General features: G+C 28.6%; 1 protein-coding gene across 1 annotated transcript; it reads left to right on the forward strand.

Moving 5' to 3' along the window:
- Nucleotides 1–13669: 13669 nt before the first annotated feature.
- On the forward strand, nt 13670–14797 carry LOC132315058 (uncharacterized). The gene has a single exon (XM_059813819.1). It carries the CDS (start codon nt 13897–13899, stop codon nt 14392–14394), a length of 498 nt encoding a protein of 165 aa, XP_059669802.1. The 5' UTR covers nt 13670–13896; the 3' UTR covers nt 14395–14797.
- Nucleotides 14798–16228: the final 1431 nt, after the last annotated feature.

A 16228-nucleotide genomic window follows, 5' to 3' on the forward strand; every position in this document is an offset into this window, starting at 1 on the left:
GGAGTTCAAAAGTTTGACAAATTCAAGTGGGTTGTCTCTGGTGAACACTGGAGCTGGTTCTCTACTAAAACCAATTCAGCCTGACTTTATGCCGCTGAAGGATTAATATTTGAGGTCTTGATAGTAGACTTCGATGGTTAATTTATTTAATTACAGCATTTATATTTTGTTTGATTTTCTGGAGTGTTAAAAAGTTGAGATTATGGGAGGTAAAATGGTCGTCAGCATTCCACTGCGTTCTTAAAGACAGTATTTTTACTTTCTCATTAAATATGTGAATTAAGATCAAACATATTATTGCATGATTCTCAACTTGCACTACATAATTAGATTCTAAGTTATTTTTAGGCAAAATTATACGATTAATACGTAGGTACTTAAACTACCTTACTCAAAGAATAGTCATGGAATCTCTCAATTTGTCTTGATAAAAAAAAAAAAAAATTTCGAGAGTTTTCAAAAAGAAAAACATGACTGCATTAAATTGGGATAATCTCAATATAATTACTCATTTGTGACATATACTAACACAAAAACCATAGATCAAAACTTTCCAAACAAAAAAAAAAAAAAAACAATCAAAACATACATGCGTACTCATATAATTAGATATAGATAGGGGAAAAAAATGGTATCAAGCCTCATCGGCCATCATTTCTGCTTTTGCAGCTAAATTTCTAAGGTTGCACCTTATTATGGTATTGGTAAAGGTGCAAGTTTCCACCTTAGTATTTCCCGGCGGTGTATCAACTACGTAGGACTCGATCACCACCATCTTACCGCCGTTCTGTTGTTCATCCTGATGAACAGAAGTGGTAGAATGATAGTTGGCAAGCCGATGCTTACCACCGATGACGCTAAACTGGATAACATGCAAGTCATCATCAAGCTTGTCGAGCCATTGCTAATCTGTGCAAGGTCATGATCGTGGAATTGGTTTAATTTCATTGATTTTGTGCAAGGTCATGATCGTGGAATTGGTTTAATGTCATTGCTAATCTGGTAACTTGGTCTTTTATGCTTTTGGATTTTTTTCTTTTTCTTTTTTGACTGAGTGTGGTGTATCCGTGTGGCAAAGTATGGAGTTAGAATTGGTTTATATACTCTCTTTGTTCCAAAATAATTGGGACTGTAACTCACAGTTGGCTACGATGGATGAGTCTATTTAATATCGGTATTTGTTCTTTGATTTCTTGTGATTTTGTTGGTACGTGTTATTTTAAGTTCGCACCTTAAGTTTTTTTTTTCTTTTTTCTTTCTTTTTTTTTTTTTTTTTTTTTTAAGGTGTTCTTACTTAAAAGGGAAGGGTCAATGTAATTTTTGGTTCCTCAGTAAAGGAGTTCAACAGTCAATAAATATAAATATTATATATTCTACTATTTTCAACTTTGTTCCATGGGAATCAACAAATATATACATTTTTTAATAAAGAATTAAGTGCAAAAAATTCTCTTGCTATATAAAAAATTGTGTAAACAAACACTCCTATAAAATAAAATAAAATATATATAACTCCCCATATTATTCATCTTTTTAAGCAAATTACCCTCTATTGAATAAAATTGTTGAAAAATAGTTGTTAGTGATTACACTTTTTTTAAAAAAAAATTCAAAAGTACCCTTTTTGTGTAACAAGAATGTCCCTACCAATTTTTATATATATTTAACCAATGAATGGATTTGTTTGGATGACCTTGAAGACCTATTCATTGAAATCTCTCTTTAATAATTTTTTCTGTAAAATATCTCTCGTTTAGTAATCTATTATACCAAGAAGACATCCCTTTTATTTATTATTTTGTATATATTTAACCAGTAAATGGGTTTGTTTGGACTTTGGATGTACTTGAAAACCTATTCATTGAAATATCTCTCTAATAATTTTCTCTCTAAAAAAATATCTCTATGTTGTCGTTTAGCAATCTATTACCAAGAAGACATCCCTTTTATTTATTTTTTGTTTTTTTATGATACTATATTTCATTTGGTCCCGAGAAATTTTATAGCCCAGAAAGATGTTGCTTGATCCACTCCAAAAAATCAATAATCCAATTCCAATCTCTTTAAGAAGATCAAGAGAAAAAATTAAAAACCAGTTACAAATTTTCAGTATGAATAGATAGAAATCATAAAAAACGATATATGAAAAATAAAGAGAAAATTAGATAAAAAATTACTTGTATTTAGAGGAGGCCACTTCAAAGTAATATTAGAAAGTTTGGATCAATTCTATAAGTATTTTCATTTGTATGGACTTGTTTATTTTTATGTGTAAATTTTCATACTTACATATTCCTTTTTCAAATTTTAACTTTGTATACTAGTTAAGCAAATTTGTCTAAATCTTGTATAAATAGTTGGGTTTATTTATCTATGAATATGGAGGCTGGTGGGTGCATAAATAAAGTGTACAGAAGATTATGAGACATGAGATTGAAGAGAGATATATTGAAGAGAGAGACGGTGAATATATATATAGATATATATATATATAGAGAGAGAAAGAGAGAGAGAGCATAGTTATATTATGACAGGCGGAGAAGGAAAATCATATATAAATTTAAGGATAATTTTGACATTTTGCATTTTGCTTTTTTTTTTTTTTTCAAGGATTAAATAAGGTTAATTTAGTAATTTTATAGCCAAAATTATGATTTATCCTTATTTGCACAAAAATACTAAAGGAGTTTTTCGAACAATAGAGAATAAAGGCACATTTTGTATATTATGTGGGTTTTTTTGCAGTTAACCTTTTAATAAATAATTCGAACAAGCAACCCATACATTTATTTGAATTTTTAAAATATGAAAAAATATCACTAGAATCTACTGATAATTATATACTCAATTTCTCTTTCCAAAAATATCTCGGACTCTTTTTTTTCTTCTACCTTTTACACTTTTACTTTTTCAAATTTCTTGATCTCGTTTTATCTTCTTAAAATTTCTTCCCCTTGCATGCATTTATTATGTATGTGTATGGAGTAACCTTTTTCTATCTTCTTATTCTTCTATTTTCTCTTCTTGTTCTCTAAATTTATTACGGTAAATGTTCACATTTTTTTATTTTTTATAATTCAGAAAGCAGATACACATATACATATTTAATATCTGTGTGTATGTATACCTTCTATTTTAGAAGACAAAAAATAATAATAATAAATAATAAATAATAATAATCTCAAAAATTATTGCCTTTGTGTGTACTCTCATATTTATTGAATTATAGCCTTTGTGTATATATTTATTGATTGTTTACAAAAAATAAATAAATAAAATAAATATTAGGAATATAATAAATAGTAGATTAAGAAAACAAATAAGTGAAGATAATGACCATAAGGCTACGTTTGGTGTGCCGGAATGGAATAGAATGCAACTTGGAATGGAATGAGTATTCTTTTTTCATGTTTCGTGTAACACGGTAAATCATTATGGAATGAAATGATTATTATCATTCTATTGTTAGGATGTTCATCATTAAGTATGGAATAGAATGATTTTTGTCATGGAATGATTTTTGTCAAAAAATACCTTTTTCATTGGCTTACATTATTTTTTAATAAAATCAATTAATATTATAAGAGGCCCAATACTGCCATAGAAAAAAAAAATAAAAAAATAAAAACCCTTAAAATAAAATAAAATATTATTTTTGACTACAGACAATTGTTAATTTTATTTTATATTATCATTGCTTCATATATAAATGTTCGAAGAGAGAAAGATGATGAAATCCTAGAAACGTTTCAAAAAAAAAAAAAGTGATATACTTAGAAAATAAAGAGATTAATACTTGCAATTTGGTTTAAGGTCCTGTAACTTTTTGTCAATGGCAGCCCTGAGTATATTCAGAAGAGAGAGAAGGTGAAAGACTTTTACCACGTCTAATAAAGAAGCTCGAGAAACGTGAAAAATTGAATGTGAAAGATTTTTTTTTTTTTATGCGAAAGATTTTTACCTTATTGAAATATGATGAAGGGATTATTGGGAATATTACAAAAATATTTAATCTTACTATGGAATTGAATGATATTTCATAATGGAATGGATTTTCATTCCAATGAAATGGTCATTTCATTCTATTATTGTATACCAAACAAATGAATTGATGAAGTAGACATTCTATTTTATTCCATTCCAGCACATCGAACCGTAGCATAAGTGATTTCACATGGCTACCTAAATGGTGTTGTCTTTCAGGGATGAAAACATAAAAACATATATGAACGCACTCCTTAGTCCTAATTAAAAACCCTTGTATTTTCATTTAAAAAGAGTTAAAAGGATACCATTTGAATTAAACTTTTGATGTAGAAATTCTCAAGTTTTAATATATATATATTTTTAAAATGTAAATCACACACAGCACTCAAACTCTAATGCTGTTTGAATTAAAATTTTAATGCCTTAATTTAACATTTCCCCCTCCTCATGCATTATGCATTTTTATTTTATTTTTTAAATAAAATAAAATAAAAATTTGCAATTTTCATCGTTAACTTCTAAGTTTAAACAGGAAGTCATCGGAAAATAATATTTAGGTAAGAGTCCATTTATAAAAATAAATAAATAAATAAATATTAAAAAAAAAAATCTGACCATTCATTTATTGGTACAACAAAAAGATGAATACCTTTAACCAAAATACGCGTAAATAAATTGTTGCGTCTTTCAATGTCCTGTTCAAATGTAACAACTATATCAGTTTGTTATATATATATATATAAACATATAAAATAAATAAATGATATTATATCAATTATATATATATATATAAACATATAAAAAATATATATAAAATAAAATGATTTTGCCTCTACTGTATGGAGAAAGAATATCACAATCGACAGATGAATTGAATCTATACTCACATCCGTGTAAAAGAAATAATATGGATCAAACACAGTTTATCCAGCAGCAACAAAGGGGATACGGTGTAAACGAAATAGAAAAGATCGAATACAATTTATCTAACAGCATCAAAGGAGATATGGTATGAAATCATGAACCTAATTTCTCTTTATTATTCTATATGGCCTCTCTTCATTATAGAAGAGTGAATGGCGTGTTTTAATCAATGGGTAACTTAGTGCATGCATTACACATGTTCTTAATTGAAAAGAAGCTATACGCGTGTCCCTTAATACGTTAAACGTGTTTCCAAGTGTTTCGCATCTATGTTTAGACCTGTCAATAGATCGGATCGGTTAAATACATATCCTATTTGTTAAGCAAACGGATTATCGGATTCAGATAACTAACGGGTTCTCAGACTGAATATCTCAATCCATATCCTATTTAGCTCGGACTCGGATCAGATCGGATCGGATTCGAAATCGGATTAAATTAATATTTACTAACATATATAATTATAAAAAGTATGATTTTATTAGTATGTGTAGTAAGAGATTTATTAGCATGTAGATGAGAACATTACAATATTTTTATCTAACATTATTATTATTTTGAATTTTTGGATTACCTTTAATACAATTCTAATAGGAGTATTGATATATATATGTGTGTAAACTTATTGATAAATAATTATATATATATAATTTCAATCGGATCGGATCGGATCAACATAATCCATATCCGATTTGTTAAGCTAACAGATTATCGGATTCGGATCGTAACCAGGTTATCGGATTTTTTATTCAATCCATATCCGACTAATCGGATCGGATCAGGATCAGGATCCGCTCCATTAACAGGTTTATCTATGCTACACTTTCTCAAGTGATAACATAATTGGATTATTATAAGTCGTAAATGGTTGAAAAGATGTTTGTTTATTTATAAATTTTCATATATATATTTGTTTCACCATAAATCTCATTTACTGTCTAACCCATCATATAAAATGTTAAACCCAAATCCAACTCTAACCCTATCCTCAACCTTAACTACTCAATCTAAGCCTAACCTATCATTTTACTTTTAAATTCAGGCTTACAACTCGGGCTTAGATTTCTTGTAAAAATTTCGGGTTAATTAGAATTACTCGTATGGCTAATCCTTACATAAAATTTTTAATATGATCTTGAATTAGATTTAAATTAAATTAATCTTAAACAAGAAAAAGTTTAAAGACTTTTTGTAGATTTTTAATAAATTGCAAACAAATTTTTAAAAAATTGATTTGCTTGGTTTGTAACTCTTAAAACAGTTCTCAAGAATTTATAGAGTAGAAAACTGAACTAAGCAGAGTTTTTTTGTACAATTTTTTATTTTCATTTTTATGAGAACAGAAAATTATTTTCAAAATTACAAATCAAGTAAGGACTTAATTCTCTTTAATGTTAACATACAATAAGTTAAGATTTAACCAAAAAAAAATTGAAAGGAAAAAAGTAATCATAGTTTAAATATTATATATAAAGTATTTAAAAGTAAAAAATATATACAAAAATAATATTATAATTCGGGTTTGAATTGGCTCAGGTTGCTAGCACTTCAACCCAAGCCCAACTCTAATTAAATTTGGGTTGAGATTTTTAAAACCAAGCCCAACCCTAACTATAAAAATAATTGTCCAAACTCGTAAAAATTCGGACTAGGCTCGAGTTAGGTTCGAGTTACCCAACCCATATTACACCCCTACTTTTCACATAAGTTCAAATTCTACAAAATTATATACTTTTTAAAAATATTTTATACACTTCACAGATATCTAGAAGTCTTTCAAAGTTTTCCTAACGGATACCAACCCTTAAATAGTTAAATTTATCATTTGAATTTCTAAACAAATCTACAAACATTAAATTGATTAATTTTAACGACTGAAACTCATCTAGTTAATTTGAGTTGTTGTATAATTATTCTTTTTATAATAAAAAAATTATTCTTATACCAACCCTTAAATTTATCATTTGAACTTCTAAACAAATCTATAAACATTAAACCAGAGAGTACATTTTAATTTTTAAAATCTTCTAATAACATGGCTATATATATATTCTTGTTTTTGGTATAATGTCATATACCAAAGAACAAGAATATAATTTCTGAAAGTAAAAGTAAATTGTAAAGTTGCAAAATTAATCAAATACTTGAGTTTAAATTGGTTCATATCAAATAAACAATTTGAATGAATTTATGTCTATCTTCAAGTACTTTCATATAGCAAACTTCAAATATGAAACACTGAAAATTTTTTTTACCAAAAACTATAGTAAAATATATATATTATGTTCAGATAGTTGTAACCATATTAAAAATATCAATAGATGCGACTAAATAATTAATTTGGTGAATTAAATAAATCAATTAAAGATAAAAAATATATATAAAGATGAATGAGGGTTTAAAAAAGGACGCTTGCTTGGACCGTGATGTCATTGGAGGCATACAACTAACTGTTTTAAAAAGAATTATATGAAAATTATAACCATTATATAGCGAAATCAAAATTTTACACTCTTTCTTTTGATTTCATTTAATTAAATTATACCATCATTGTTGACCATCTTGTATAATATTATTTTATGATAGTTTGGGCTTTATTACTTTTATTATTAGTTTTTTTTTTTTTTTATACAGTGACAACATTTTAATATTGGCGATGATGTAATTTGTACATTATTATTATTATTATTATTATTATTATTATTATTATTTTCAGAATGTACTACTTTAAAAAAGAATTAATGACAAGTTCGTGAGGTAAATTTCAAAATAACATTACTCTAAATCCTTTAAACTTAAATGGAGGAAACAATGTGCGGGAATAGTTTGTCAATATGTAATTTTAAGGGGTGAAGTGTAAAAATATATATATGTAATTTAAAAAGTATGCAAATAATACCTATTATGTTCAAATTTCGCCCCTCTAGTATGAAAAATGAGGCTTATTGTCGATTAAATAAAAAGAGATAGGCAAAAATATGAAAATGCCTCTCCAAATTGTCTTTAAAAAAAAAATAATAAAAGTTGGGTATAAGTTTAAAATTGCTTAAAAGAACCAACAGGTCAGCGTCCTAGCGGTATTAAATCCTTACTTTCTAAAAGGAAATTAGAGATTCAAGTCTCAATGGAGGCACGTGTGCATGAACTAAGAAAAACAAAAAAAAATTACTTAAAAGGGCTTAAACAAAATTAGAGAGTAAAATTAAATAAAATATAATATAAAAAATTAATAAATAAATAAAATCTTTAAATCAAATAAATAATTTTTATTATTATCCTTATCTAAAAAATCAAATGAAATATAATGTAATATATATATATATATATTTTACCAAATAGTAAAAAAATCATATTCTTTTGAATAATTCACCAAATAGTAATATAAATGAAAAAAAAAATACTATATATTTTTCATACAGAATAAATTATTTTCTTTTGTACAGATAATAAAGGCTTAATGCTTGATAAAAAATTTCATTCTTAAAAAAGTATATAATAGGTTTAGAAATTTACGTGTATATATATATATATATATACATATATATATATTGATCTTATGGATATTTATTTTTTAAAAAATAAATTAATATTTAATTATTTGATCACGTGAATAAGAAAAAATAAATAATATGTAAATTATATTTATGTTTTAAAAAATATTATTCTTTTTATAAAAAAAAATATATTATTTTTTTGGATCAGAAGCCTTTGTTTTTAAGAGTGGGATTTCACCCCTAATTTTAGCATGGCCTGGGCTTTCCAATCTTCTTCCATTCCTTTTGTTAATATTTAATTTTGATGAGGTTACATGACATCACATAAGAAACTACAAACAAAAAGGAATAAGTCCACGTGAAGAGGCAGGACGAGGATGCTGGACCCATGTGAACTCACGGGACCCTTCAGCATGGGTCATGTCGTTTTCCCATGTGAACTCACGGGACTCTTCAGCATGGGTCATGTCGTTTTCATATTTTATACTGTAATTAATACTGTAATATTTAATGCTTTTTTACTGCTCCACTCTAGAATTTTGTACCATCGAAATTTGAAACTCCTTGGGGGGATAGAAGAATATAATGGTACAGTTATTTTTTAATTTTTTTAATTTTTTTTAATGTATCTTGACAATTTCTGAAAGGTAATAATATGTGCAAGCACTCTAAAGAGACACTTTCATTTTAAAAAATTGCTGTTAATATGTTCAATGAAAAAATAAAGCGCAAGCTTGTTTAAGTGAAGATAAGAATTATACTTTTAAAATTACGTAATTTTTCTAAAACTCTACAAAATATTATATTATTAAATTTTATTTTTAGATAGCATATGAATAAATTTACTTATTTTACTGTATTATTTGAAGCTCCCTGTCCCAAATCAAATATAACTTAATAATCATTAAATTATGTTTAACTTATTTATATTTTTGTACTAAATAAAAATAGTGTATCATAACCAAAATATGTGATATTTAAAATAAATAAAAAAATCAATACAAGTTGATGTTCATAAATTATTGAACTTAGTGAAATTTTATAATATTCAATATTAAAAAATTAACACATGTTTATTAGTGTAGAGGTAATAAAATAAAATTAGTAATAAAAGTGCTTTATGTAACATTATTACCAAACAAATTTAAAACTGTTTCTAGTATAAAATGTGTTTTATATGATGTGTTACCAAACGCATAATTGTATTTTACTGACAATAATTCTATGACAGCTCTATTATTAAAAGTTTTATGACAGTTCTATTACTAAAAACACTTTTAACATTCTAACAGTAATTCCAAACGAAATCTAAAAAATTGTATATTTTTAATTCTTTTACTGGAAAAAAAATAGTTCTATCATATTGATATATTATTCCCTTTAAAATAATAAAATTTGAAAAAAAAAAAACAGCCGAAAATTTGTATGATGAAGATGGGGATTTTCAGCGTGAACAAAACCATCGCAAGGTTCCCTATTGGTCGAATTAAATAACTTCTACTAATATATTATTTCAGAATTAATAATAATAATACAATTATACTTGTATTAAATTTAAAACTTTTCAATATTTTGTTTGAGAGAGAGAGAGAGATGTGAGCTGGGCCAGGAACACAATACAGGGAGAACCAGGCCTGCTTTCTACAACTTAAGATATGTGTCTGTTGACGGTAGTAGAACTCCAAAGCCCAGTTTGAAAAATATTGGGCCTCAAGAACAGCATTTTCATTTAAATTTTAAATACAGTGTAAAAAGTAATTAGGCCTGCTGAAATTCAACCCAAGACTATTAATGGGCTTTATAAAATCCTCACAGGTCCACCATATTTGGGCCACGCTACAAAATTCGATTTCCTTTTATTCTCAGGATAACTTGGGAGTGAACAAAATTTCATACGCTCAACTCAAATCTTTAATTTTGGTGTCAAATTTTATAAGATAGTGTTAGGGTAAAGTGCAAAAAACACCCTTGAATTAGAACTACACTTTGTGCATGATACTTCCTGAACTATCACATTTTGTTGCAAAATACCCCAATGCCTAAACTATATTTCATTAAATGATCATAATGCGCTTTCTTATTGAATTACACTTAATTTATTTTTCTTATTGAAATAAATTATGAAACAAATTTATACTAATTTGATGACATATTCTCCATTAAATTTGCATAAATTTACGTTTAATTTTTAAAATTAATTGTTTTAAAAAATATTAAGTAATTTTTTTAAAAAATAATTTAATTATTTTTTTTTAATTTTTCATAAATGTATTGCATGAAAAAGAAGATATTTTTATTTAAGTAATTTATTAATTTTTCATCAATATATTGTGCGAAAAAAAGGTATTTTTTCTACGATACAAAAGTTTAAACTAGGTATAATAAGTTTGATTATAAATAATTAAATTTTAATAATAAATTAATCATTTTAGAAAACGGTAGTCACAAATCTATTTATATTTTTCGTTTTTATCATAAATTAATACTAATAATAAAATTAAAGTAAATAGTATGATTAATATTTAGATAAGAGAAAAGATAATAAAAATAATTTAATAAGAAATGACAAATTTATTGAAAAAGGGTAAAATAGTCTTTTGCGATGGGTTTGTACTTAATTGTAATAAATTAATAGTTCAGGAGACCGTTTTTAGTTCAAGAAGATTATTTCAAGAGGATTATTTGCAAAAGGACAATAGTTTAAGGAATTTTTTTTGCACTTTACCCATAATATTATAAAAATAAAAATAAAACGGTGAACATGAATTTTGATTGCATTAAATCATATAAAAATTGTTAGATAGCAATACTTCTTTCTTCTCTAGATCATTTGGGAATTAACAAAATCTCCTTTCCTCAACTCAATCTGAGTTGCAGACTTCAAGATGAGTAGGACAAAGCACTTACAAACTTTCATGGGACTTTTGAAAGGTGAAAGGAAAAAAACGCAAAGGCAAAGTCAATAAATATAAAAAGAAGTTTGGTGAACTTTGATGTTGGGGTGTCTTTAAACCCCCCATGAGGTTCTCACATTCCTAATTTTTTTTTTTTTGGTTAAAGTCACATTCCTAATTCTGATTACATGTGAAATGCATATCTGGTGCACCATTCATTTACTTGGAAATCACAACATGCATTTATTCTTTTCATACAGTTGAAGTAAAATCGAGATTCTATAATACACTTACGTTATATTTTGGGAGCATTTGTACTAAAACTATGTTTTGGTGAATTGAATAAGTGCCTTAGATTTGAAAGTGAAAATAAAAAAGGACAAAAAAAACAATCATCCCAGCTTATTAAGATTGTCAACTTAATTTGAGCTTATTTTGTACTCAATTTTTAAATTTACAGATAAGAATGACAATTCAATCTCTAAGAGTGTCAGTTAGGAGTGATTATGAGTATGGAATTTGGAAAGATCAAAAAACACTAATTGTTTGCAGACCTTAGGTCTAAGTATATATATATGTGTGTGCATATTTAATATTATATATATATATGTGTGTGTGTGTGTGTGTGTGTGTGTGTGTGTGTAGAGAGAGCAAACTGGCAAAAGACATGAGAATGTTCTCTGGTTAAGTAGTTATAGTTTCAGGAATAATTCTTAGAAAAATAGAAAATTCTGCAATGCAGTGGATACATGGCCATACAATGTCAGGTAACTACTACCTCTTCTTTTTGTTTACTTCTTCTTGGATATGATTACAAAATGCAGGACAGACCCCACATTCAAACAACCCAAATGCTCAATAATTGAAGGTCCAGAGACACTCCATCTCAATTTATTTCTCATATCCTACATTGATCTTTTAAGCTCTTAATCAACCACTAGTTTATATGATAAAACACACAAAATTTTACATTTGTATCCAACTAAAATTAATCCTAGATTTTATGAAAGCATAATATCAATCCTCAGCCTACATGCATGGACCCTCCCCTCCGTACTCCACATGTTGCCCACTAACATCTATATCTGAACCATTAATGTGTGGGCCACATTATTGGATAGGACATTACTAGTAACAAGCAATTCAAACAAGTTCTACAGTTTTAGCTAATTAAGTTAATTTTCTTTTACCAAAATTAGGTATGGCCCACAAAAGCAAACTGTCCATATGACAATGCATTAGGCATCAAATCAATCACATAACAAATTCTTTAGGTAGATCTCAGTTGGCCATTTTCCTGGTGTCATCATCTTTCTTTTGAATTTTTCTTGGTGTAAGTAAATGCAAGAGTACTAACATTCCCTTTGTTTTGAAGACAACTCCACTCTAGCTGCAAATTTTATGATATAAGTGGTCAAATTCAATGTAACATTTAACCTAAATAGTTAGGAATGTGGCTTGTTATGTCTTTTTTGTAATTTCCGAATTAGCAATGGCTTCTACTTTTTCTCAACACACTTTGGCTTATATACACATAATGTATATGGGAAAAATGCATATAGGACAACCAAACTTTACCCCAAGTCAAATCGCTTCACAAACCTAAATCCACTCAAGATAAAGTAAACACAACTCTATCCCATCTTACTTTTCCAATGGAAACCACAACCCACATGATCTTGCTTGGGGTTTTTGAAAGATCACACACCCCTCTCAAAAAAGAAGATCTCTCTATCTTTGCTCCATTTCCATTTCCATCCTCATCCCCTTTTTTCATAAAATAAAGGAATTACATGGCTCACAATACACACGTGTAATCTTGTATATTTATATATTATAAATAATCTGATACTGTACAATACCCGTACTCCATCGAATCAACACCCCACTCTCTCTTAAGGACAGACCCTAAATTGATGGCTCCCTTACCTACTCTAAGTGAGCCAATTGAGAGGAATTTGACAAGCGTTGCATTGTAATTGAAACACTTGTCCTAGAGCACCTCCTCCCAATAGTATTGCATTTTAGCCAATGTGGCATTAAATCCAAATCACGGAGTCATATGAGTCGCTCATGAGTCCCCAACCTTTCATGCCCAGCCCAAATTATTGAACTTGGTGAAGGGTGTGAGGAATGGGGGTCCCCTGAATGATGGATCCAAAAGGCAAAGTACAGAGCAGGGTGCAATAATTATACATGCCATAGATTTCATCCTAAGCAAGTGAGAAACTCCTCATTCAAAAGCAGAAGAATAAAAGGAATTAATTCCCAAAAGCCATAATTGTAAAAATATCATTATTTGTTACAAAAATTTATAATAGGAGGTGATTGATGGTTTGATAGATACCCTCTCTCTCTCTCTCTCTCTCTCTCTCTCTCTCTCATAGCCAAAAGAAAAAGAGACTTCTCTTTCTCTTTCTCTTTGTATTTTCATTTTCATTTTCATCTTTTATATTTCTATCTAGCTTCCCCACTTCCTTCTCTCTCCTCCTCCTCCTCTTCTTCTTCTTCTTCTTCTTCTTCTTCTTCTTCTTCTTCTTCTTCTCTCTCTAATTGTTATATAGAGAGAGAAAGAGAAAGAGAAGGAGCTAGCACCCATGAAGAACACCATCAAGTGTTGCATATCTTGCATTCTTCCATGCGGAGCACTCGATGTGATTCGGATAGTTCATTCGAATGGCCGCGTGGAAGAGATCAGTGGAACAATCCGAGCTGAAGAAATCATGAAGGCCCATCCAAAGCATGTCTTGAAGAAGCCTTCATCGCCGTCCGATGAAGGGGTTTGTCCCAAGATTGTGATCGTGCCACCGGACGCAGAACTTCAACGCGGGAAGATTTATTTCCTCATGCCGGTGCCTTCCACGCCAGAAAAGACTCGTAGTTCCAAGTCATCAAACAGAAGGAAGAAAAGAGAATTAGCTGAAAACAAGAATCCAAACAACAACCTCTCAGAGACAAACCTCCTCGTTTCGGATAGGTATTTGAGCGAAATCCTATCTGAGAAGGTGTCCACGCAGAGAGATCGAAGGCGAGGCCGTGTCGGAGTGTGGAGGCCTCATTTAGAAAGCATCTCCGAGACATCAACCGAAGCATAAACCGGGTTTTTTTATTATTCTTCTTTTGATTCATTTCAATCAAATATTATCCATTAGGGTTACAAAAATGTTTGTATATAAACATAGAGGGGTAAAATAATTATATGCCAAAAGTTGTGTGGTGAAGTTTGAAAATCTGGTTGATTACTCTGAACAGTTCTGGTTGGATCTTGGCGTCGCCAATAAACGGGCCAAAGTTGCCTTATCGGTTCATACTTTCATGTCTTAAGCCTTCATTGAAAGGTGGTCAATTTAGCTGTAATGTGGATGTCTTGAGAGAGAGTTTTGCGAGTGTTTGTTTTTCTTTGGCATCAAGAGTTATCTGAGTTGAGAGATTGGTATTGAGAAAGATCCCACTTGTACCGTTCAGTGTTTTAGCAATTGCATTATTATTTTTTGAACATGATTGGAGGTGATTGTGATGTGATCATATATATATATATCATAGTATATATGCACAAACCACCATTCAAATAATCTACATGACCATATTGCCCATGATTTTATTAGTAGATACTCCGTAAATTGTTATATGTGTTTCCTCTATGTGAGTTGTTCTCTTCATGTGTCGGCATTGATGTATTGCTTATGTCAATATATGTATAAAATATGAACCCGCATTTTCTGGTTTACTTTATTACCATTGACATCAAAAAAGCGAAAAAAATATATATAGTGCTATAGCCTATAGGCAATGGACTATACATTGAAGTAAAGTAATACAATTAAAGCATGAAACTAGCTAGGGTCAGACATGAGCATATGTGCATTCTATTAAAGTTTTTAATCCAAATTTTACTAATTAATTAGAATCAACAATGACCATTGACGTTGATGGACCACAGGTACATTATTAATTTTCCAAGAATCAGATGTGTTTTTATGTATAATTGATTTTAATTAATGATCAAAGTGAGTTTGAGGTTGATAAAATAATTGTCCCCACATTGCTTTTAGGCATAGAATAATGCATTTCTAGCTAGCTTGAAGGAACAAGTGGAGTGGGCATGTCTTTAAGCAATTTGTTCCCTTAGAGTTGATTAGATGATTCCAATTGCATTGTAACTAAGTATAAGTATAACAGTAGGTTTAGACCTTTTGATTTGGTTTTGGTTTGGGAATGGTTGATGAGCTCAGATTCTGTTTCCAATAGGGTTTCCTTTTCCAGACCCACCATTTGGGGGCCAGTGAAATGGTGGCACAATCATTGGAATCTGATCCAATAGATCATCAAAGATTAAAAGCTAGTGACGGAAAAACTCATATAGATCATGCCTCATATATAATATATGTGAAAAAAATCGTAGTTACTAGTGTTTAATTACATTGTAAATATATATAGTTAAAGCGTTGAACCATCCGAGATGATGGGTGATTACAATTGTCATATAAAAAGAAAATATTATATAGAAATAAATTTAAAAAATCTATTTCTTGCAAATTTTTTATATATAATGTTTTTATGGACGCTGATTGTCTAATAGTTTTTTTTTTTTTTTTAAGTGAAAAGTAGAAGGTTCAAGCTCCTAAAATATTGTGGAATTATTTGTCAGTATCAAACATAAAATTGCATAATATTTTCACACGTAGGAGTAGGCTAAAATTGTTTGACATTTTGTGCTATGTTATTTTTCTCTTATATTAACAAGTTTAATCATCCTAGCACAATATAAAAATTAAGGAGCTTCTTCACAATAAAAATTCGATACGAAAATATGAATGTGAGATGAAAATTAATTCATGTTACTATGATTTTGTTTGCTTGCTTGTTTTCATTTTTCATATTACTATAATATTAGAAGATTTATTTCTTTTCACACACAAAAAAAAAAAA

This window comes from Cornus florida, unplaced genomic scaffold (assembly GCF_030987335.1).
Source record: "Cornus florida cultivar Cherokee Brave unplaced genomic scaffold, ASM3098733v1 CherokeeBrave_3.0.0_Hap2_Chr01, whole genome shotgun sequence".
In the NCBI taxonomy this organism is placed as follows: Eukaryota; Viridiplantae; Streptophyta; class Magnoliopsida; order Cornales; family Cornaceae; genus Cornus; species Cornus florida.

Excerpts from the sequence above, each read along its gene's own strand:
- LOC132315058 (XM_059813819.1), top strand. The coding sequence starts at position 13,897 with ATGAAGAACACCATCAAGTGTTGCATATCTTGCATTCTTCCATGCGGA.